Consider the following 22425-nt stretch of genomic DNA (forward strand, 5'->3'; position numbering starts at 1 on the left):
ATTACGTGAAAAGAAGCTGTTACGCGAATATCCAACTTTTAATTGCACAGCGTAAGGAAACTGGGTCTATAGCTCGCGGCCATGTTGTGACATCAGCAGAAGAACACGCTGCGGTTCACTGGCTGTTCTACTCAATGGAAATGGCGCATGAAAACGCCGGTGAACTCTCTAGTGCTAGCGCTTCCTCTTCTGGGAGTCTAGAATTGTGTTGATCTCTTCCAAATAGAATCTATGATAGCCTACCCTCTTTACCCTTTGCCTCTCGTTGCTAGGCGGCAGTTACATGAAAGCCGCAAGCTTTCACAAGCAAATACATGACTGATATCACGCCGACTTTATGATTACATTTATGATTATCATGTAGAATCTATAGCTCTACGTACCTTTATCTTATGTCGTTTCACAACCCATGTTCTGACAGGAGGACTGTCTTTGGAGGAGTTGCCGGAATACTGTAGGCAGTGTTGCCAGATACTGTTCAAAACCCACCAAAATGCACTTGAAACCGCCCAACTGGGTGGGAAACCGCCCAATCTGGCAACACTGACTGTAGGCACTGCTGATGGTAGTAACACACGTTTGTGCTGAACTGAACACCCAAGAGATTCTTTTAAGCTGGGAAGGGTGTCAAAACAATCCAAATTGAAGTGTTCAGAGCACAGGACGGATGTTGGTGAGGGCTCCCACTTGTCATGAGTGCGCCTGACTTGCTTCACCCACTTCGCATGCACCTCGGGATCTCTGGGAAACTTGAATAAACTTACCCCATCCTTGTGGGTTTTGGAGCAAAAGCCGGCAACACAACGCGAAGGCATAATAACTATAGGGGTGTTCACACGGCAACTTCTACTCCGGTGTAGCACCGGGGCTGTCCCAGTAGAGCGTTCACACGGTACTAAGTTATACTGGTGTAGCCCCTGAAAGCTGCTTAAACCAGTGCAAATCTAACCCTGCTCAGGAGGTGGTTTAAGAAATTTACTCCGGAGTAAATGCTAGTTTGCAGGGCAGCACCGATTTATAAAATGGGCCGTCTGAACGCTACAGGGGTAGACTCGCTACGCGTGAGGAGAGTTGATTACATACGGGCATTGCGTAATTTGCATCCTGGTATTTTGCGCTTCCAAAATGGCGAATATCAACAACAACAGAACTGCGTGTCTTCCAGTGTTGCCAGATTGGGCAGTTTTAAGTGCATTTTGGCGGATTTGAACATATTTTGGGATGGAAAACATCAGCAATATCTGGCAACACTGGTGTCTTCATCCACGTTGTTTTCCCGGTGCTTGGTGATGCCATGACAACCGGGAAAAGGAAGTACATTTTCACGCATGCGCATATTTAATTTCCGCATTATTACTATCACAAATGATAGTAATAATGATAGGAAATGATAGTAATAAAAGGAAATGATATCAAAACTTTTTATTACTATCAAAGGAAATGATAGTAATAAAGTTTTTGCTACTATTGCACGGTCGCAGAAACTGCCGTGTGACCGCAAGTGGGGCTGCACTGGTGCTAACATGCTTCTCTCTAGTAAGCAGGGTTGTGACGTGTGAACGCTGCGCAAAATTTACACCGGTGTAAGATATATCGCAACAAAATACATCGGTGCAGCATCGATGCAAATATGTGCCGTGTGAACACCCTATATATATGTATGTATGTGTATGTATGTATGTATGTATGTATATAAAATTATGTATAATAATAATACACGGGCGCAGATAGAGGGTGGGACGGGTGGGATTCGTCCCACCCAGATTTAAATTCACCTCGTTCGGTCCCCCCCCACTTATAAGGAGGAAAAAACGTCTATGCTGTCTTTCTTTGCATAAGGCAAACCTCACGGAAAAATCAAAAGACTAATTACCATTCGGTTTATTGAGGTGCACACCAGTATATACATAGTTGCAACAACTCACATAAAACAAAACAAAGACTGATATTCGGTTGGTTGAGCTCCGCAGACTGCACAGGTTGCGAGCTCGAGCTTGGTTGCTATGGTAACCCACAGCAAGTTTGACAGGTATATTGGGGTTGGTTTGCTGGCAGCTTTGTCCCCCCCAGTTTTTTGTCCCCCCCCGTTCAAAAAACGTATCTGCGCCCCTGTAATAATACTAATAATGACAAACTGATCACCTGTCGCATCAACAACAAACTGGTAAGTGAGGAGGAAGATTCTTTCGCTGATGTCATATAACCCCTCCTCCTCATTCGTCTCCTGGGTGCTGCAGCCCCGTCAAATTTGCCCAAATAGCCGCGTTTTTTATCATAACTTGTAAAATAGGCGCCTTCGTAAATTAATATATGGATCATCGGTAATGACTTTTTATGTTATAAAACATCGCCAAAGATGTCAAAAATGTGTCACCAGCCCTTTAATTCACATCAGGTGTAGTGATTCTGCCACTTACCTTCCCTGACTCCGCCCTCCAGTCACAGACCAAAGCTTGACCATGCCCCCACTGCCACATACCCCCACCGCCCGACTCAGGCCGGGCAGCTGACTCCCCCCCCCCTTGACAGGAGAGGAAGTCCGCCAAGACCATCTGCGCCCCCGGCCTGTGGACCACCTTAAAGTTAAAGGGTTGGAGTGCCAGATACCAACGGGTGATCCACGCGTTGGCATCCTTCATGTGGTGGAGCCACTGGAGGGGTGCGTGGTCCGAACAGAGGGTGAAAGGGCATCCTAGCAGGTAGTAACGGAGGGCGAGGACTGCCCACTTGATGGCCAGGCACTCCTCCTCTATGGTGCTGTAGCGCCCCTCACGCACTGACAGCTTTCGACTTATATACAGCACTGGGCGATCCTCCCCTTCCACCTCCTGGGACAAAACAGCCCCCAGCCCTCTGTCCGACGTGTCCGTCTGCAATATAAAAGGGAGAGAAAAGTCAGGGGAGTGTAACAGTGGCCCCCCCACACACAGTGCAGCCTTTACCTCAGAAAAAGCCTGCTGGCATTGCTCCGTCCACTGGACTGGATCTGGTGCCCCCGTTTTAGTGAGATCAGTCAGCGGGCTGGTGACGTCCGAATAATTAGGTATAAATCTGCGATAATAGCCAGCCTGCCCCAGGAACTGTCTCACCCCCTTTTTGGTCTTGGGCCTCGGGCAGGCCGCAATCGCTGCAGTCTTGTTAATTTGGGGACGCACCTGCCCATTGCCCAAGTGGAAGCCCAGATACCGTACTTCCACCCGCCCAATTGCACACTTCTTTGGGTTGGCTGTGAGACCCGCCCGCCTCAGCGACTTAAGGACGGCCCTCAGGTGTTGTAGGTGCCGCAGCCAGTCATTACTATAAATAATGATGTCGTCAAGGTACGTGGCAGCATAGGTGGCGTGGGGGCAGAGGACCCTATCCATCAGCCGCTGAAACGTAGCGGGCGCCCCAAACAGCCCAAAAGGAAGTGTGACAAGCTGGTGTAAGCCGAACGGTGTGGAAAAGGACGCTTTTTTCTCGGGATAATGGAGTCAAGGGGATCTGCCAATAACTCTTTGTCAAATCCAGTGTCGAGTAAAAGCGACCTGTGCCTAGTCGATTGAGCAACTCATCAATACGAGGCATTGGGTACACGTCGAATTTAGACCCCGCGTTGACTTTTTTCTGTAGTCCACACAGAACCGGACCGACCCGTCGGCCTTGGGTACCAAGACCACCGGACTGCTCCAGTCACTGTGGGACTCCTCGACAATGCCCATTTCGAGCATGGTCTCGAGTTCTTCCCGAGCCACCTTTTTCTTGTGTTCGGGCAGTCTGTAAGGGTGGCTACGCACTACCACCCCCGGGGGCATCTCAATGTGGTGTTCTATGAGGTGGGTGCGGCCGGGCAGGGGCAAGAACACGTCAGAAAATTCTGTTTGCAACCAGGCAGCCTCCGCGAGCTGGGTCGGTGAGAGGTGGGCTCCACAGGGGACTGGAGTGGTGGGTGATGCCAATTTTCCCTTTTGAACCTCCGGCCCCAGCTCCGCCTTCTCAGGAACCACCGACACCAGCCCCACAGGGACCTCCTCGCTCCAACTTTTTAACAGATTGAGGTGGTATACCTGTAATGTCCCACCCCTGTCCATTCGCCTCACCTCATAGTCGACGTCCCCGACTAGCCGTGTGACCTCAAAGGGTCCTTGCCACCTGGCGATTAATTTAGAGCTCGATGTGGGCAACAGTACGAGTACTTTATCTCTTGGTGCGAACTCCCTGAGGCGAGTACCCTTGTTGTACAGGCGGATTTGTTGTTCTTGGGCCTGCCACAAATTCTCCTGGGTTAGGTGGGCGAGTGTGTGGAGTTTTGCGCACAGGTCAATAACGTATTGGATTTTATTTTTACTTTGTGAAGGTCCCTCCTTCCAATTTTCTTGCAGCACATCTAGAATGCCGCGCGGCTTACGCCCATATAACAATTCAAACGGGGAGAACCCCGTGGAGGCTTGTGGGACCTCTCGCACTGAGAACAACAAGGGTTCGAGCCACTTAGGCCAAAAAAAAAAAAAAGTGTGTTTCCGGTTACCCGACCGACCCTAATCTGTACCGCCCGACCCTAAACTTTTTTTTTTCGTTTTTTTCCCAGTCGCGACTTTTACATATAACCCAACCGCGTGAACCGGAAGTTTTTGTCACTCACTGGGAAAATCAGGGCTTTCCACAAGCGCCGGCTGCCGGCCATACAGCCGACTACACAATTTAAGTCCAGCCGGCTACTTTAATGACTTATTTTTGTAGCCCACAGGCTCTAAATATTAATTTTCGATTTTAATAAAATTAAATGTTTATCTAACGGACTGACAATAATGTCAAACTGAACCGCACTCATTTTAGTTGTGATTCATGCTGTTTGTACCGATAATAACCACAAATTCCCCGCCGACTTCGTTGATCAGGGGAGAGTAACTCATCCGCGGCCCCGACATGCGGTGTGCGCGCACTCGGCGGAGGCAGTAGTGTGTCGGGGCCGTCGGAGGGAACAGAAGCAGAGATAACACTTATTTTGTCTTTCACCTAGAGACGTGATTCAAACTTTAAAACGGAGACAAAATTCTCCTGTGTGGATCTGGCATTCAACTTTTTTGCTAGGTTCTATACTTTTTGATCAGTCACAGATCAAACACCATGAGCAAATCTGGAGAAATTCAGACTTTATAATGGGTGTCTAGCACTCAATGTGAAAGAATTTTGTGAATAGCTCCTTTCGTTTCCACGTAAATCAGCGTTGTTCGAGGAGAGGGAACTCTGAGAGAAAAAGCGCTCTTTGCTTGTTATATTGTGTCTTTTCCCTGCACCGTTACCAAGGCGACGAGCTCCACTCAGGGAGCAGAGAGGGGAGGGGCTGCTCTCTCTCTCTCTCATGGTGTATGGAGCACTTGCATGTGACGTCACAGCCGATCCAGATTGTGACAGATGCCATCTTGTCGGTCAAACACCATATTCCGCCTTCTACTTCTGCTTTTACTTCTACCTTTTCTTCTGGAAAACCCTACTATATACAATTCTACTACAACGGCTGTGGCTACAAGCTCTCCCTACCTGTGCGCGTTTTTTATGTTTTTTGTGTGTATTTTTGCGTGTTATTCGTCTGTACCGGACTTCAATATCCACTACAATCGTATGGACTTACTGGACATTGGTTTCCAGCAGAAAATGACGGTTTGTAGCGATTTCAATCGCATGCACAACATTCCGGACGAGATAGTGAGACCAGCGGGGTCTCCTTGGATTGGTATCGGAGGCAAAGCGAAGGAGGCGGCGTCGGGAGGGGAAGCAAAAGCGAGGCTGCAGAGCCGGCCTGTTCACTAAGCTCAGAAAACAGCCACTCAAATCTCCACTGCTAAGCCTCTACCTCTCCAATGCCAGATCCATGTAAACAAGAAGGATGATTTGGAATTACAACTGGAATTACCTTATTCTATTCTATAATCGGCTGGTCAGTGCTATACTCAATACTTAAGTGACTTACCCATCCAATGAGGATTCTTGTTTACAAGATGCCACATCTGAGTCGCTGACAAATCCTGAATTTCTGTAAAGATAACTGTCCAGAGATTTATAGGCACGCAGTGCTTCACCACTGAACAGCGAGGGAAAGTTAATGAGGTAATTATACACGTCCGGGTATTCCGCTGGCAGTTCAAAATCCGGTCGTGAAAACTCTGTCCGGTAAGCCATAAGGGTCACAAATCTGTAGATCGTTTATTTTAGACATATATCTAGTTATCTGTTCATTAGAAAAATGAGCCGTGTAGTCTGTCGGTTGAAGTTGATCCATTCTGTACACGAGTGCAGCAGTATTCAGCGGTGTTTTTGACCGACAAGATGGCGGTTGTGTACTTTCCGGTCACGTGACTGCAAGATCTCTATTGAGCTGTTATATTTACAGAAAAATTCGTGTTAAAAGGTCTCATGCTGCATCAGATTCATCAGAAGGTGGTAACTCAGGTGACCTGCAAAGAAATTCATTATATTTTGTGAAATTATTCCTGTCTAAATATAGGTTATGGCAGCCATCTTGAAAAAAAAAAAAAATGCCTGCCTACCGACCCTAGTTTTGAAATCTACGTAACCGGAAAAAAACACACTTTTTTTTTTTTTTTGGCCTTATCCCAATTACGTGCATCCTCACTTATGAATTTTTTAATTATATTTTTGAGGGTGCGATTGAACCGTTCAACTAAACCGTCCGTTTGTGGGTGATAAACGCTGGTGCGGATCGGCTTAATACCCAACAACCTATACAGTTCCTTTAGTGTACGTGACATAAACACTGTGCCTTGGTCAGTCAGAATCTCTTTCAGGATTCCAACTCGGGAGATAACGCGGAACAGCGCCTCCGCAATACTGCGTGCTGAGATATTGCGAAGAGGCATTGCTTTCGGGTATCGCGTTGCATAGTCCACTAGAACTAATATAAAGCGGTACCCTCGTGTTGACCGATCTAATGGCCCGACGAGATCCATCCCAATTCTTTCGAACGGGGTCTCGATTAATGGGAGAGGGCGCAAAGGCGCTTTTGGAATGGCCGCTGGATTTACTAACTGGCATTCGCGGCACGCTGTACACCACCTACGGACATCGCCGCGAATCCCTGGCCAATAGAACCGGGCCATTATTCGGGCTAGTGTTTTATCCTGCCCTAAGTGTCCAGCCATGGGATTAAAGTGAGCCGCCTGGAATCCCGGCGGCTCTTCGGAATCAAAAGCCGGGTAATTTGCTCTTTAGTTTGAGTGTCCTGCGTCACTCGGTATAATCTATCCTTCATAATCGCGAAGTAGGGGAAGGACGGGGTGGTGTTTGGCTGGAGCATTTGACCATCGATTACTCTCACTTGGTCAAATGCATGCCGCAGAGTCTCGTCTCGCGACTGCTCTTATGGAAAATCCGCGAGCGATCCCCCGAGAGAGAGAGGAGCCGGTGGCTCCTCCCTCTGACACGGAGCTGACGTAGACGGCTCTGTGACAGCTGCTCCCGCCAACGCGACACCGGGACCTCCCCTTATTAAACTGCGGCAGGACCCACTCTTCGCTAGATGACTCATTAACTCCCCAAATCCTGGCCAATCAGTCCCCAAAATTATAGAGTGGGTGAGGCAAGGATTAACTGCCGTCTTTACTCTAAATTTCTCCCCTCGAAACAGAATGTTAACTGACACTAAAGGGTAGCTGTGAACATCCCCGTGCACACACTACACTTTCACCAAATGTGCTCCCCCCAATGCCTCGTCTTGCACCAGGCTTTGGTGGATTGAGGCCTGATTACAGCCGGAATCCACCAAAGCCTGATACGTACGTATCCCCTTGGATACTTACCGGTATGTGATACGCTCCGGCCCGATCGAGGGCGGCTCCTGGCGCATCGGGGATCCGGACCACCGCGCCCACCTTCATCGCCGAGCACTGATGCTGGCGGTGCCCCGGCTCCCCGCAGCGCCAGGACACCGGCCCGGGCTCCCTCTCTACACCGGTGTTCCGGATATCACTCACCTGAGGGGGGGAAGACACAGACACGGAAGTAGGAGAAGATAGGACACCGCGGGTGCGGGGAGCCAGCTGGGGTGGAGCCGACCCCCGCCTCCACGGTGGGGGAATGGGGCGAGGGAGAGGAACAGAAGGAGGGAGGGGAGAAGGGGAGACATGCTGTCCTGCCGTTGGAATGGCCGCCATATGGTCCTCCGCCAGCTCAATGGCCTGATCCAGCGACGCCGGGCGATGGCACTGGACCCACTCCGCGGTTCCCTCTGGAAGTCGAGCGACGAACTGCTCCAGCGCCACCAGATCAATGATCTCCTCAGCGTCGCGGTTGTCGGCCCTCAGCCACCGGTGGCAGGCATTCCGGAGTTGCTGGCCAAACACGAATGGCCGGCCGACCTCCTCCAGGCGCAGTGCGCAGAAGCGCTGCCGCTGCTGCTCCGGAGTGCGACCCACGCGCTGGAGGACGGCTCTGCGGAGGTCCACGTAGACCAGCCGGCTGTCGGCGGGGAGCTGTAGCGCGGCCAGCTGCGCCTCACCTGTGAGGAGGGGGAGGAGGTGCGCCGCTCGCTGTTCCACCGGCCAACCCCATGCCTCTGCTGCCTGCTCAAAGAGAACAAGGAAGGCCTTGGGGTCGTCGTGCGGGCCCATCTTCGTCAGGGTGAGGTGGGAAGGGACCGTGGAGGTGCCGGACCCCGCTAACGCGAGTAGGTGCCGGACCCCGCTAACGCGAGTAGGTGCCGGAACACCCGGCAATCTTCCTGCTGTGCCAGCACCAGGGCCTCGAACCTTCGCTCCTGTTCTTCCCAGAGGGTGACCAGCGCCTGGTGCTGGCTCTGTTGGGCCATGGCGAGGGCATGGACCAGGTCCTTGAAGGGGGAGGACTCCATGGGGCTGTTCTCTCCTGCGCTCCTCCCGGGTTTCGGCAGCACTGTAGCAAGTGTTCTAGGTGGGTGGAGCACAGAAGCACGGCAGGCCAGTACTGAGTTCCTAATAACTCCTTTTATTGTCACCTTTTCAGCTTCTATACGTTTACTTATGTACTTATATACACACACGCCACACACACGTGTTCTGGTCGGGAGAGAGCCCGCTCTGCTCTCGCTCTCCTCCTTAAATAGGGCGTGGTCACTGGGGAAGACACACAAACACAGGTTAATTCACATCAGGTGTAGTGATTCTGCCACTTATTTTCCCTGACTCCGCCCTCCGGTCACAGACCAAAGCTTGACCACACCCCCACTGCCACAATAAGTATTTGGTCAATAACAAAAGTTCATTTCAATCCTTTATGTACCCTTTGCTGGCAATGACAGAAGTCAAACGTTTTCTGTAAGTCTTCACAAGGTTTTCACACACTGTTGCTGGTATTTTGGCTCATTCCTCCATGCAGATCTCCTCTAGAGCAGTGAAGTTTTGGGGCTGTCACTGGGCAACATGGACTTTCAACTCTCTCCAAAGATTTTCTATGGGGTTGAGATCTGGAGACTGGCTAGGCCACTCCAGGACCTTGAAATGCTTCTTACGAAGCCACTCCTTCGTTGCCTGGGCGGTGTGTTTGGGATCATTGTCATGCTGAAAGACCCAGCCTCGTTTCATCTTCAATGCCCTTGCTGATGGAAGGAGGTTTTCACTCAAAATCTCACGATACATGGCCCCATTCATTCTTTCCTTTACACGGATCAGTCGTCCTGGTCCCTTTGCAGAAAAACAGCCCCAAAGCATGATGTTTCCACCCCCATGCTTCACAGTAGGTATGGTGTTCTTTAGATGCAACTCAACATTCTTTCTCCTCCAAACACGACAAGTTGAGTTTTTACCAAAAAGTTTTATTTTGGTTTCATCTGACCATATGACATTCTCCCAATCCTCTTCTGGATCATCCAAATGCTCTCTAGCAAACTTCAGATGGGCCTGGACATGTACTGGCTTAAGCAGGGGGACACGTCTGGGACTGCAGGATTTGAGTCCCTGGCGGTGTAATGTGTTACTGATGGTAGCCTTTGTTACTTTGGTCCCAGCTCTCTGCAGGTCATTCACTCGGTCCCCCCGTGTGGTTCTGGGATTTTTGCTCACCGTTCTTGTAATCATTTTGACCCCACGGGGTGAGATCTTGCGTGGAGCCCCAGATCGAGGGAGATTATCAGTGGTCTTGTATGTCTTCCATTTTCTAATAATTGCTCCCACAGTTGATTTCTTCACACCAAGCTGCTTACCTATTGCAGATTCAGTCTTCCCAACCTGGTGCAGGTCTACAATTTTGTTTCTGGTGTCCTTTGACAGCTCTTTGGTCTTGGCCATAGTGGAGTTTGGAGTGTGACTGTTTGAGGTTGTGGACAGGTGTCTTTTATACTGATAAGTTCAAACAGGTGCCATTAATACAGGTAACGAGTGGAGGACAGCGGAGCCTCTTAAAGAAGTTGTTACAGGTCTGTGAGAGCCAGAAATCTTGCTGGTTTGTAGGTGACCAAATACTTATTTTACTGAGGAATTTACCAATTAATTCATTAAAAATCCTACAATGTGATTTCCTGGATTCTTTCCCTCCATTCTGTCTCTCATAGTTGAAGTGTACCTATGATGAAAATTACAGGCCTCTCTCATCTTTTTAAGTGGGAGAACTTGCACAATAGAGATCTTGCAGTCACGTGACTGGAAAGTACACAACCGCCATCGTGTCGGTCAAAAACGCAGCTGAATACTGCTGCACTCGTGTACAAAATGGATCAATTTCAACCGACGGACTACACGGCTCATTTTTCTAATGAACAGATAACTAGATATATGTCTAAAATAAACGATCTACAGATTTGTGACCCTTATGGCTTTCCGGACGGAGTTTTCACGACCGGATTTTGAACTGCCAGAGGAATACCCAGACGTGTATGATTACCTCATCAACTTTCCCTCGCTGTTCAGTGATGAAGTTCTGCGTGCTTATAAATCTCTGGACAGTTTTCTTTACAGAAATTCAGGATTTGTCAGCGACTCAGATGTGGCATCTTGTAAGCAAGAAAATGATCCTCACTGGATGGGTAAGTTACTTAAGTATTTAGTATAGCACTGACCAGCCGATTATAGAATAAGGTAATTCCAAATCGTCCGTGTTGTTTACATGGATCTGGCATTGGAGAGGTAGAGGCTTGAGTAGCTGTTTTCTGAGCTTAGTCAACAGGCCGGCTCTGCCTGTAGCCTCGCTTTTGCTTCGGCTCCCGGCGCCGCCTCCTTCGCTTTGCTTCCGATAACAATCCAGGGAGACCCCGCTGGTCTCGCAATCTGGTCTCATCCGGAATGTTTTTTTTTTTTCCTCGTCCAGAATGTTGTGCATGCAATGGAAATAGCTACAAACCGTCATTTTCTGCTGGAAACCAATGTCCAGTAAGTCCATACGGTTGTAGTGGATATTGAAGTCCGGTACAGACGAACAACACGCAAAAATACACACAAAAAACATAAAAACCGTGCACAGGTAGGGACAGCTTGTAGCCGCAGCCGTTGTAGTAGAATTGTATATAGTGGGGTTTTCCAGAAGAAAAGGTAGAAGTAAAAGCAGAAGTAGAACCAGAAGTAGAAGGCGGAATATGGCGTTTGACCGACACGATGGCGTCTGTCACAATCTGGATCGGCTGTGACGTCACATGCAAGATCTCTATTGGCGGCTGACTAAATACTTTTTTGCCCCACTGTATTAACAGCATGAGGGAGGTCTGGGAAGGTGTAACAGCATGAGGGAGGTCTGGGAAGGTGTGAAAACCATCACAGGCCACAATACAAAGACCAGAGTCGTTGAGGGGACAGTGGAGAGGGCGAATGAGTTGAATGGCTTTTTCAATCGGTTCAACCAGCCCACGTCCCCCCCCCCTCACTGCAGTCATCTCTCCTTCTTCCCTCAACACACCTCCCCCCAGTCATCACAGCAGCCCCCTCCTCCCCCACCTCAACACACTCCTCCATGCATTACTGCAGACCAGGTCAGAGGTGAACTGAGGAAGCTTCACCCCAGGAAAGCAGCAGGCCCAGACAAGGTGTGTCCCCGACGACTAAAGACCTGTGCTGCTGAACTGGGTGAACCACTCCAACGCATCTTCAACCTTAGCCTGCAGCTGGGGAGAGTGCCCACCCTCTGGAAAACATCATGTATTGTTCCAGTTCCCAAAAAGAATCAGCCCAGCGAGTTGAACGACTTCCGACCGGTGGCACTCACTTCACGTCTGATGAAGACATTGGAGCGGTTCTTCCTCAGCCTCCTCAGACCCCAGGTACAACATGCCCAGGACTGTCTGCAGTTTGCGTACCGGGCAGGTGTCGGTGTGGAAGACGCCATCCTCTACCTGCTACACCGAGCCCACTCGCATCTGGATAAGGGAAATGGCACAGTGAGGATCCTCTTCTTGGACTTCTCGAGTGCCTTCAACACCATCCAGCCCCTATTGCTTCAGGACAAACTGAACAGGATGCGAGTGGACCCCTGCCTGGTCACCTGGATCTCCAGCTACCTCACCGACAGGCCGCAGTATGTCAGGCTGAAGGACATCACGTCTGACACTGTAATTAGCAGCACCAGAGCACCTCAGGGCATGGTGCTGGCCCCTCTTCTTTTCATCTTGTACACCGGGGACTTCTGCTACAACTCGGAACTGTGTCACATTCAGAAGTTTGCCGATGACTCCGCCATTGTTGGGTGTATCATTGATGACAGTGGAGGAGTATAGGAGCCTGGTGAGGAACTTTGCCGTTTGGTGCAACGGGATCCATCTGCAGCTCAACACCTCGAAGACCAAGGAGCTGGTCATTGACTTTGGGAGGTCCAGACCAAGGTCACGACCAGTTCTGATCGAGGGAGTCGAGGTGGAGGCTGTGGAGTCCTACAAGTACCTCGGGCTGTGGCTGGACAGCAAGCTGGACTGGACTTGCAACACCAAACACATACAGGAAGGGACAGAGCAGGCTATACTTCCTTAGGAGGCTGCGGTCCTTTAACATCTGCAGGAAACTCCTGTGGATGTTCTATCAGTCTGTGGTCGCCAGTGTCCTGTTTTACACCATGGTGTGCTGGGGGGGCAGCACATCCAAGGAGGACACATCCAGGCTGGACAAACTGATCAGGCGGGCTGGCTCTGTGGTCGGCAGGAAGCTGGACTCTCTGGTGACGGTGGCAGAGAAGAGATCTCTGGACAAACTATTGAACATCATGGACGATGCCAGTCACCTTCTGCACACCATCACCAGCAACCAGAGGAGCCTGTTCAGTGACAGAATGCTCCTTCCTAAGTGCAGGACGAACAGACTCAAAAACTCCTTTGTCCCTCATGCCATCAGACTGTACAACTCCTCTCTGGGGTGGGAGGAGGGGTAACAGGAGGACAGAGGACGGGAAGGAGCAGTAGCCCAGCCTAACAGTAAGCAATACTGGACAATGTGCAATATCTCTCCTACCCCCTTCTCCCCTCCTTCCTCTCTTCCCCGTATCTTATTCTTTTTATATATTTGTATATGAAAATAATTTTAATTTATCTAGAAGTTTTCTCTATTTCTTTTCTCTGTTTATCTGTAATGATACTGCTGGAATCTTAATTTCCCTGAGGGAACCCACCCAAAGCGATCAGTAAAGTTTTATCTAATCTAATTTAGTATAGTTGGTATATAGGGTAGGGGATGAAGATGACTGTCTTCTTGTTATTACTGAATTTCTAGGTCCAGAACCAGGTCCAGGGTTTGGATTTAAATCCGTGCAAGTTAAACAGGCTAATAACTATAAGAACCCAGTCATAAATATTATAACTTTAATGGGGTGTTGAAAATAAATATATTAAATCCCCTTGGGGTTCTCCAGACCTCACTTTGAAGGCCATGGCTGGAGAATATTGAAGTTGAGATTTTCACTGGAATATTTAAACACACAAATATGCAGTATTATCAACTTTAGTTCAATGTAAGAGCTTTACTATGAATTAAATGATTGCTAACTGTTGGTGTGCAGGAACTTACAGACACAATTGCAGGGAAGAGCAGGTGTGTCACAAACTGGTGAACAAATCCAAACCTTCAGATGAGAATCAAAGTCAGGTTCATGCTAAGGGTTGGCTCATCAGCAAATGGGATATCTGAGATAAACCACAATCTGAGTCTAGTAAGTAACAGCAGAGGTCAGAATAACTAGAATCAGGTCCAAATAACAAACGTATGATCAGGTATGTGGACACAAAACAATATTTTGCAAGGTGCATGAGTGTTTGGAGTGCTTAAGTAGGGAGCTTAGATGTGGGAACAGGTGTGCTCCCAATCAATACTCAGGAGAGAGAGGGCACTGTGACACTTGGGAGTGGTAGTCTGTGGCGGCCATGTTTGAAGGCTGCCACGAACTTGCAGTCACTGACACTAACATTCTGAGTGTAGTATAGAAACTTGTTTTATTACCATCTTGTAAATAATATTCTGTTTATTTGTTTGGTTTTTGTTACAATAGTTTAATTTGTAAAGGAAATGACCAATACAGCGCCAATCAACCAGGAAGCCAAACCATGTGTAATCATAGTTTGGCTCACTCCAGTCATCTCAAAGTGCTTTGAGAGAGTGGTACTGGCCCACATTCAGAGCAGTATACCGGAAACCCTGGACCCCCTGCAGTATGTCTACAGGCCCAACAGGTCCACCTCAGACGCCATCGCTGCTGCCCTCCATTATACCCTCTCCCACCTGGAAAACAAAGACTCCTACATCAGAATACTCTTTAACTACAGCTCCGCCTTCAACATGGTCATCCCCCACAAACTCACCCATAAACTGTCCACACTTGGTTTGCACCCCACCCTCTGTGACTGGCTCCTCGACTTCCTGACTGGCAGGCCCCAGACTGTCAGGATTGGCAATAGGACTTAATCCAGCATCATCACAAACATTGGCACCCCACAGGGATGCGTCCTCAGCCCCATCCTCTACACCCTGTTCACCCACAACTGTGTCGCCTCCCACGAGGACGACAACATCTTGAAGTTCGTGGATGACACCCCAGTGATAGGACGCATCACTGGCGGAGACGAAATGGCCTACAGGAGGGAGGTGGCCAGTCTGGTGTCATGGTGTGAGGACAACAACCTCACCCTCAACATGGACAAGATGAAGGAGATGATCGTGGACATGAGGAAGGAGAGAAGACCTCATCGGCCACTGTTCATCTGGGAGCTTGAGGTGGAGAGGGTGAGCAGCTTCAAATATCTGGGTGTTCACATCAGCGAGGACCTCACGTGGACACCTAACACCACACAGCTGGTTAGGAAGGCTCAACAGCGACTGTACTTTCTGAGGAGGCTGAGGAAGTTTGGTATGTTGCCCAAGATCCTCAGCAACTTCTACAGCTGCGAGACTGAGAGCATCCTGACCAACTGCATCACTGTGCGGTACGGCAGCACTACAGCTACGGACCGCAAACGCCTGCAGAGGGTGGTGAAAACTGTTGAGAGGATCACCAAAACTCCACTGCCCTCTCTGCAGAGCATCTACCACTGCAAAGTCCACAGGAGAACTGCTTCCATCCTCAAAGACCCCACCCACCCCCAGCACAGACTGTTCACACTTCTACCCTCAGGCCAGAGGTACAGAAGTGTGAAAAGCAGGACTGTCAGACTAAAGAACTCTTTCTTTCCCACTGCTATCAGACTCCTGAACAGCTGACGGGAGTCTATAACCATGGACTTACCTCCCTGTAAACCGTCCTTGACTGTTTACATTTGTTTGCACATTACTGCCCTTTTCACTGCTATGTTCAATCATTGCCTTGTTTTTGTATTATACTGCCTATTTTGCACTACGTTACCTTTGCTTTTATTTTTCACTATATTGCCTTTACTTTGTATTATTTCTTCCACCTATTTACTGTTGTAATTGGCATTCATGGTGGACGGCAAACTAAGAAGTTCATTGTGCAAGAGGACGTGTTCCTTACTGTGCATATGACGAACACTTTGAAACTTGAATGTGTAATTTTAAAAAATACTTTTTAATAAAACCCTAAAAACAACTTTTTTTTTTTTTCCCAGCCTTCCACCATGACCAGATTGACGCTCACTCTTCTTGAAACCCTGGATGAATTAACAGATGATGAGTTGAAAAGATTTGTGTTTTATCTTTCTAAATGTCCACCACAGAATTTTAAAGCTATTCCAAAGGGAAAAGTGCACCAAAAGTCAAGAGAAGATGTGGCTGATGAAATGATTGAAGCATATGGGGAAGAAGGTGCACTTCTAGTCACTATAGACATTTTGAAGCAAATGAATAAAAATAATCCTGCAAAGAAATTAGAAAAGCAAAAACAGACAAGGCCGGATCCAAATGTCGTGCCTTTAAAGAAGCAGAGATTGGCCAATGAACCAAGCCAGACATGTCAACCAGCCAATGTAGGAAACGCATCAGACAAAGGTAAGGATGCTTTGGCACCAGTGGACATTCACTACAATTAAGTGCTTTGTAGTCTATATCAAAAACATGTTCTCATCAAGGTACACTAGATCAGGGACTATGAATGCTGCTAAATGATGCTAAAACCCTGCTTTAGCAGTTAGTATGAAATGAAAGTAAATACAGGTGACAACAGGAGTGTCAGTTAAGTGCTCGTTCAACAGATAGGACTCATCTGAATCAGTCATTGACTCAGCTGTTTGGACAGTCAGGGGAAGTTCATTCCACGAAGTTCAGATACTCAAACATGAATGTGACTTTGATGAAATAAGCAAAAGTGTAAAGTAATAACCAGAAATGCAGTGGTTTCAAAGTTTAGGGTAATAAAAGGGTACAATTAAAAAGGCTGAAGCCCTTTACTGTGAACCACAGGTGAGAAAAATAGAAAACTGGGTTTATCTGATACAGTTTCAAGGCATTTGGGGAGGAATTTCCAATTTACTGTAAACGGCAAAAGAGAGTCTGAAGTGATGGTAATCAATACTAAAAATTTTAATTGAACTGCCGTATAGTAATGAATCAAAAAGAAATGACAATGCAAAACTTGATGATGTTTACAAAATCAAGTAACAGTTAAGCTGCTAGCAACCAATACGTTTTTTATATATATATATATATATATATATATATATATATATATATATATATATATAAAACACACACACGTACATACATGGACGCATACACACATCATGTGATACACTCTCCTTTCCCTTTTTTCCTTGCTTGTGCTTCTTTGTTTCGTCTCGTCTGTCTATACTTTTGAGAGACTCTCTGCACCGCTCTCTAAACTAAAAAAATCATGGAATTGATAAACTGGTCTCCTAACGAAATTGACACAGTTTCTCGACGAGAAGCCTGGGTTCGGGGGAACCCGCCTGTCCTGCCGGAACGTTTTTCTGTGGAGGATATTGAAGATATCTACCTGTTCGGAACCATGATTACAGGACTTTTGCTGATTTGGATTAGGCATTGCCCTGGTTTATCGAGGAAATCAGACAACGGTGACAACTGTTCAAAGCCCCATAAAGCTGCCCGACATGATTGAAGCGGTGGGCAGAGCTGTCGGCACTCAGACTGTGGCTATTCAGAACTTGAACCGCAACATGGATGACCTCATGGGGAAGCTTTCGGCTTTGCGAAGGAAATGGATTTCGGAGACCAAAATGGACAGAAGAGTGGTCGTGTAAAAGAATGCGGCTGCTCGCTCCAAGACCAAACAATCCCAATCTTATCTGCTTTTAGCTCCCTCAGGCAGCACTGGCCTCGGCCAAGGCCGTTGCTGGGACATCTCCCCCTGAAGGTCACTGCTGTGAGATGCTCTCGTATTCCTTCCCCCACTTCCCGCAGTCGCTGCTTTTACCCCCAGTGTGACAAGCGGGTGCGTGACCAGCGCCATCATGGCTGCAGGAGCGGACAGCTGCTTGCTTGTGCTCGGTTACCTCTACCTCCCCTCCCCCCATCCCCTCCCCTTACCCCCCCACCCCGGATTTCATGTTGTAAAGTGTACTTGTGTTTTGTGCTTATGTGCTGAGGTGTTTTTTTTTAATGTTCCCACACTGTACTCCTCATAGGAGCATAGTGTGGAGGTTGCTTTTTTTCTCCTCTCCTCTCCTCTCCTCATGTTACTCTGTATTTTTTTTTTCTTTTCATCCCTGTCTTCCAGTCCTGTCTGCTCCCCCTCTGTCAATTGTGTGTATGTATGTGTGTATGTAAGGACAGGTTGATGGTCAATTTTGCTGGTAACCGTGATAATAAAGGGTTCATTCATTCATATCCCCTTTGTATTAAGGAGGTTCAGAGTTCAAAAGATTTTTCAGGTATCTTGAAAAATATATGAATTAATTTATCACAGTATTTTCATTTGGCATTGCACTATAAATTATAATAAGTGAATCTACATTCATCTGATAACGAGTGACCGTTCCTGCAACAGCAACTGTACAAGAACAACTACGTATAAACTTGTGTATATTTATCATTTTAACGAGTACTGTTGACATCTGTCATGCAGTTAATGTTGAGTCTCAATATGTGACTCCCCTACAAGGATACACTGCATTCTGTCGCAAGTCAAAATGTAAACGATGTCAATGCGCCAAGCATGCCGAGTGGGCAAGTTCGACCCAAAATAGGCCGTATACAATAATGGGATAGCAATTGATATTTATAATTTAATATTTAGCCGACCAGCATTTATACACGGACCCATACACAAACGTATTTCACTCGGTAATCATAGCGATGGCTAAAATTACAGACTTACTTATGATTCGAGGCCTTTTTGAGAACCAGCCATCGAACGTGCCGTGCCGCTCCGCTCCGCTTCTTGGTCGCCATTTCTAGCCATGTGGTAGTGCGGCTCAATCACAGTACACGAAACATTGTCAACACCTTGTCAGCCAATCAGATTACAGCTTACAGTTTCTCTTCGTCACTGATGGATTATGTTCATTTGTGACGAGTGCCAGCAGGAACCCTGGCCATTATTTAGTTGAATAAAACTTAGTTTCCCATCACACGCTGCTCAGTTTTGTACAAATATGTAAAAAAAAAATATATATATATATAATATAAATATATATATATATATTTTTTGATACTTAGTTAAAAATAGACAGTGGCAAATCCTACTATAGACGGCGATTTGCTGCTGCTGACCGGCTACTTTTGAGACCTCTAGAAATGTATAACACTTGATTTATTAAAGTGCAATGTAATTCAGAAATTTCGAAATGGTTCAGTGTCAACATTTTTGTGTAAATATAGCTTGTAGTAAAACAAATTATGGAAAATATAATTTAAAAAAACATCTGTAACAGTGAGATCTTACAGAGCTCTGGAGATGCCATGAAAAGACGCTTTCTTTAACTAATTCGTGTTCTGATTTGTTAACCTCATTTCCAGAAAAGTCGGGATATTTTCCAAAATGCAATAAAAACAAAAATCTATGATTTGTTAATTCACTTGAACCTTTTATTTAACTGACAAAAGTAAAAAGAAAAGATCTTCAATAGTTTTACTAATCAACTGTAATTGTATTTCGTAAAGATAAACGAAGTTAGAATTTGATGCCTGCAACACAAAGTTGGGACAGAGGCATTATTACCATTGTGTTACATCACCTTTCCTTTTAATCCTATAGTATCTAAGGATACTAATTGTTGCAGTTTTGCAATTGGATTTTTTTTGTCCATTCTTTGCTTTGATACAAGACTCCAGCAGATCAACAATTTGTGGTTGCCATTGTCTGATTCTCCTCTTCATGATGCACCATACATTCTCAGTAGGAGAGAGATCTGGACTGGCAGCAGGCCAGTCAAGCACACGCACTCTGTGGCTGTGAAGCCACGCTGTTGTAGCCTGCGCAGAATGAGGCGTGGCATTGTCCTGCTCAAATAAGCATGGACCTCTTGGGAAGAGACGTCGCCTTGATGAATCTCTCTCTCTAAAATCCCAATATATGCTTCTGCATTAATGGTACCTTCACATACATGTAACTCACCCATGTTGTGGGCACTGCCACCCCCCCCACACACACCACCACCACCACAGATGCTGCTTTTGCACCTTTCTCTGATGATAAACTAGATGGTCACGTTCACCTTTGGCACTGAGAACCCGACGTCTGGTTTTCCCAAAACCAAGCTGAAATGTGGATGACTCCTGACCACAGCACACGTTTCCACTGTCCTTCGGTCCATTTGAGATGAGTTCAGGCCCAGAGAAATCGGCGGCGTTTCTGTATAGAATTAATGAATGGCTTCTTCCTTGTGCAATACAGTTTCCAGGTGCATTTCTGGATGCAGCGGCAGACTGTGTTAAGTGACAACAGTTTGCTAAAGTACTCCCGAGCCCATGTGGCTATATTTGTCACATTAGCATGACGCTTTCTCAGGCAGTGCCACCTGAGGACTCAAAGGTCACACCCATTCAACAGTGGTTTCTGACCTCACCCTTCATGCACTGAGATGTCTCTGAATTCCCTGAATCTTTTCATAATATTATGGACTGTAGATTTTGAAAGACCTAAAATCTTGCGTTGAGAGATTTTCTTTTTGAATTGATGAATAATTCTCTCACGAATTTTGTCACAAAGCAGTGAACCATGCCTCATCCTTACTTGCAAAAATGGAGCTTTTGGTGCTGCTCCTTTTAAATCCAATCATGATACCAATTAACTTGCTTATTGTGGAATCTTCCAAAATGGTGATTACCTGACTATCCTATAAAGTTTTCAGTCTTATTTTGCCTCTGTCCCAACTTTTTTTTGAGTGTTGCAGGCATCAAATTTTAACTTCATTTATACAAAATACAATTAAGTTGATCATTAAAACTATTGAAAATCTTTTCTTTGTATTTTTTGTAAGTTAAATAAAGGTTCCCGTGAATTAACAAATCAGAGTTTTTGTTTTTGTTGCATTTTGGAAAATATCCTAACTTTTCTGGAAATGGGATGAGTATTAAAAATTCATATCCTCACCATAGTCGTGCTTTCCCCAGAAAAAAATATCAGAGCGATTCTACTGATGCAGAGTTCAGCCTGTAAGGACTGCTAGGGGGTCTGGGGACCTGTTCTTGTGGAAAATTTTGAAATTAGAGACTTCAAATGGTGCATTTTGGTGACATCTAGGGCTGATTTAGGCACAATTCAGCATTATGGTTTTGACCTCGTCACATATGCAAGGGGCAAAATTTAAAGGGTAAAATTAGATTTGAAATGAAAACATTGGAAACAGTCAATTCAGAGAAATGTTATTTACCAGCTGAGAGGTCTGTATGGTGAAATACCGTGACTGAGGTCTTGAAAGTACTGAGCGAGGCCCTCTGGGCCGAGGTCAGTATTCAAGGCCGAGGTCACGGTATTTCACCATACGGACCGACCTTAAGCTGGTAAGTAATATTTTTTTTCTTTACCAAATTCTAACAGAAAACGAGAGCACCCGAAAGGGAAAACCGAGCCGAGCTGCCATTTTGAATCCTCATTCACGGCTGTAATGCAAATTGCTTCCTCCTCGGTATACAAGTGCACTTCCATGGCAGGAAAAAAAAACTACATTTTGCCGCATATGTAGTCCCCTATTTATACAAAATTGAGTCATTCAGGATTCAGCCATGTTTTTGCTCATCGTTAGCAGCAGTTAGAGGTTTTTAGCTTTCTCCTGAAATGTTTTCTTTTATTTCTTCTTCCTCAGGGTAGTAAAACTCGCTTTCGCTGTGAAGACTGTTATCATTATCCATGATGTAAAATTAATTTTATTTATTTTATTTAACCTTTATTTAACCAGGTAACAAAAAAAAAAAAATCCCATTGAGATTAAAAACCTCTTTTACAAGGGAGACCTGGCCAAGACAGGCAGCGGCAAGCTTGAAACACAAAGTTAGTATCATTTACAGACATACAACACAGATTAAACGTTTGAGGACATAAGCTTAGCTAATAATTTAAGAAACATCTGCATCTTAGAGAGTCAGTTTTCTTTTCATTCATTTTTGATTTAAAAGCTTCCAGAGTGATAAATAGGCGCATCTTAAGTTCATTTTGAAGCAGGTTCCATGCTGTAGGTGCAGCGTATACAAAAGCCTTCTTTCCTAATTCCGTACGAACATTTGGGACATCCAACAAAATCAGATTCTGTGAACGTAGGGCATATTGTCCAGTGTTTTTATGCTTAATGAGTTCACACAGATACAATGGGAGCAGCCCAATAATCACTTTGTATATAAATATGTACCAGTGACAGAGCCTACGAGTGGTCAAAGAGGGCCAGCCTACCCTTGAGTAGAGCTCACAGTGGTGAGTAAGAGCTCTGCAGTTGGTTATGAATCTCAAGGAAGCATGATAAACAGAATCTAACTTAAGAAGACATTGAGTAGATGAATGCATATACAATAGGTCACCATAGTCCAGTACGGATAGAAAAGTAGCCGCAACAAGTTGCTTTTTTACATTAAAAGAAAAGCATAACTTATTACGGAAATAAAAACCCAGTTTTAGTCTCAGCTTTTTCACTAG

General features: G+C 46.3%; 1 protein-coding gene across 3 annotated transcripts in view; it reads left to right on the forward strand.

The window, feature by feature from the left end:
* Positions 1 to 22425, forward strand: part of LOC132866418 (NACHT, LRR and PYD domains-containing protein 3-like) — a 105746-nt gene that overhangs the window by 24705 nt on the left and 58616 nt on the right. For 2 of the 3 annotated variants that reach the window (XM_060899177.1, XM_060899178.1), the window contains exon 3: positions 15992 to 16370. The exons of the other annotated variant lie outside the window; for it this stretch is intronic. In XM_060899177.1, coding sequence (XP_060755160.1) covers positions 16001 to 16370 — 370 coding nt within the window. In that variant the 5' untranslated portion in view covers positions 15992 to 16000. The remainder of the gene's footprint in view (positions 1 to 15991; positions 16371 to 22425) is intronic. 3 annotated transcript variants of the gene reach the window in all.

Source organism: Neoarius graeffei, chromosome 18 (genome assembly GCF_027579695.1).
Source record: "Neoarius graeffei isolate fNeoGra1 chromosome 18, fNeoGra1.pri, whole genome shotgun sequence".
NCBI lineage: Eukaryota > Metazoa > Chordata > Actinopteri > Siluriformes > Ariidae > Neoarius > Neoarius graeffei.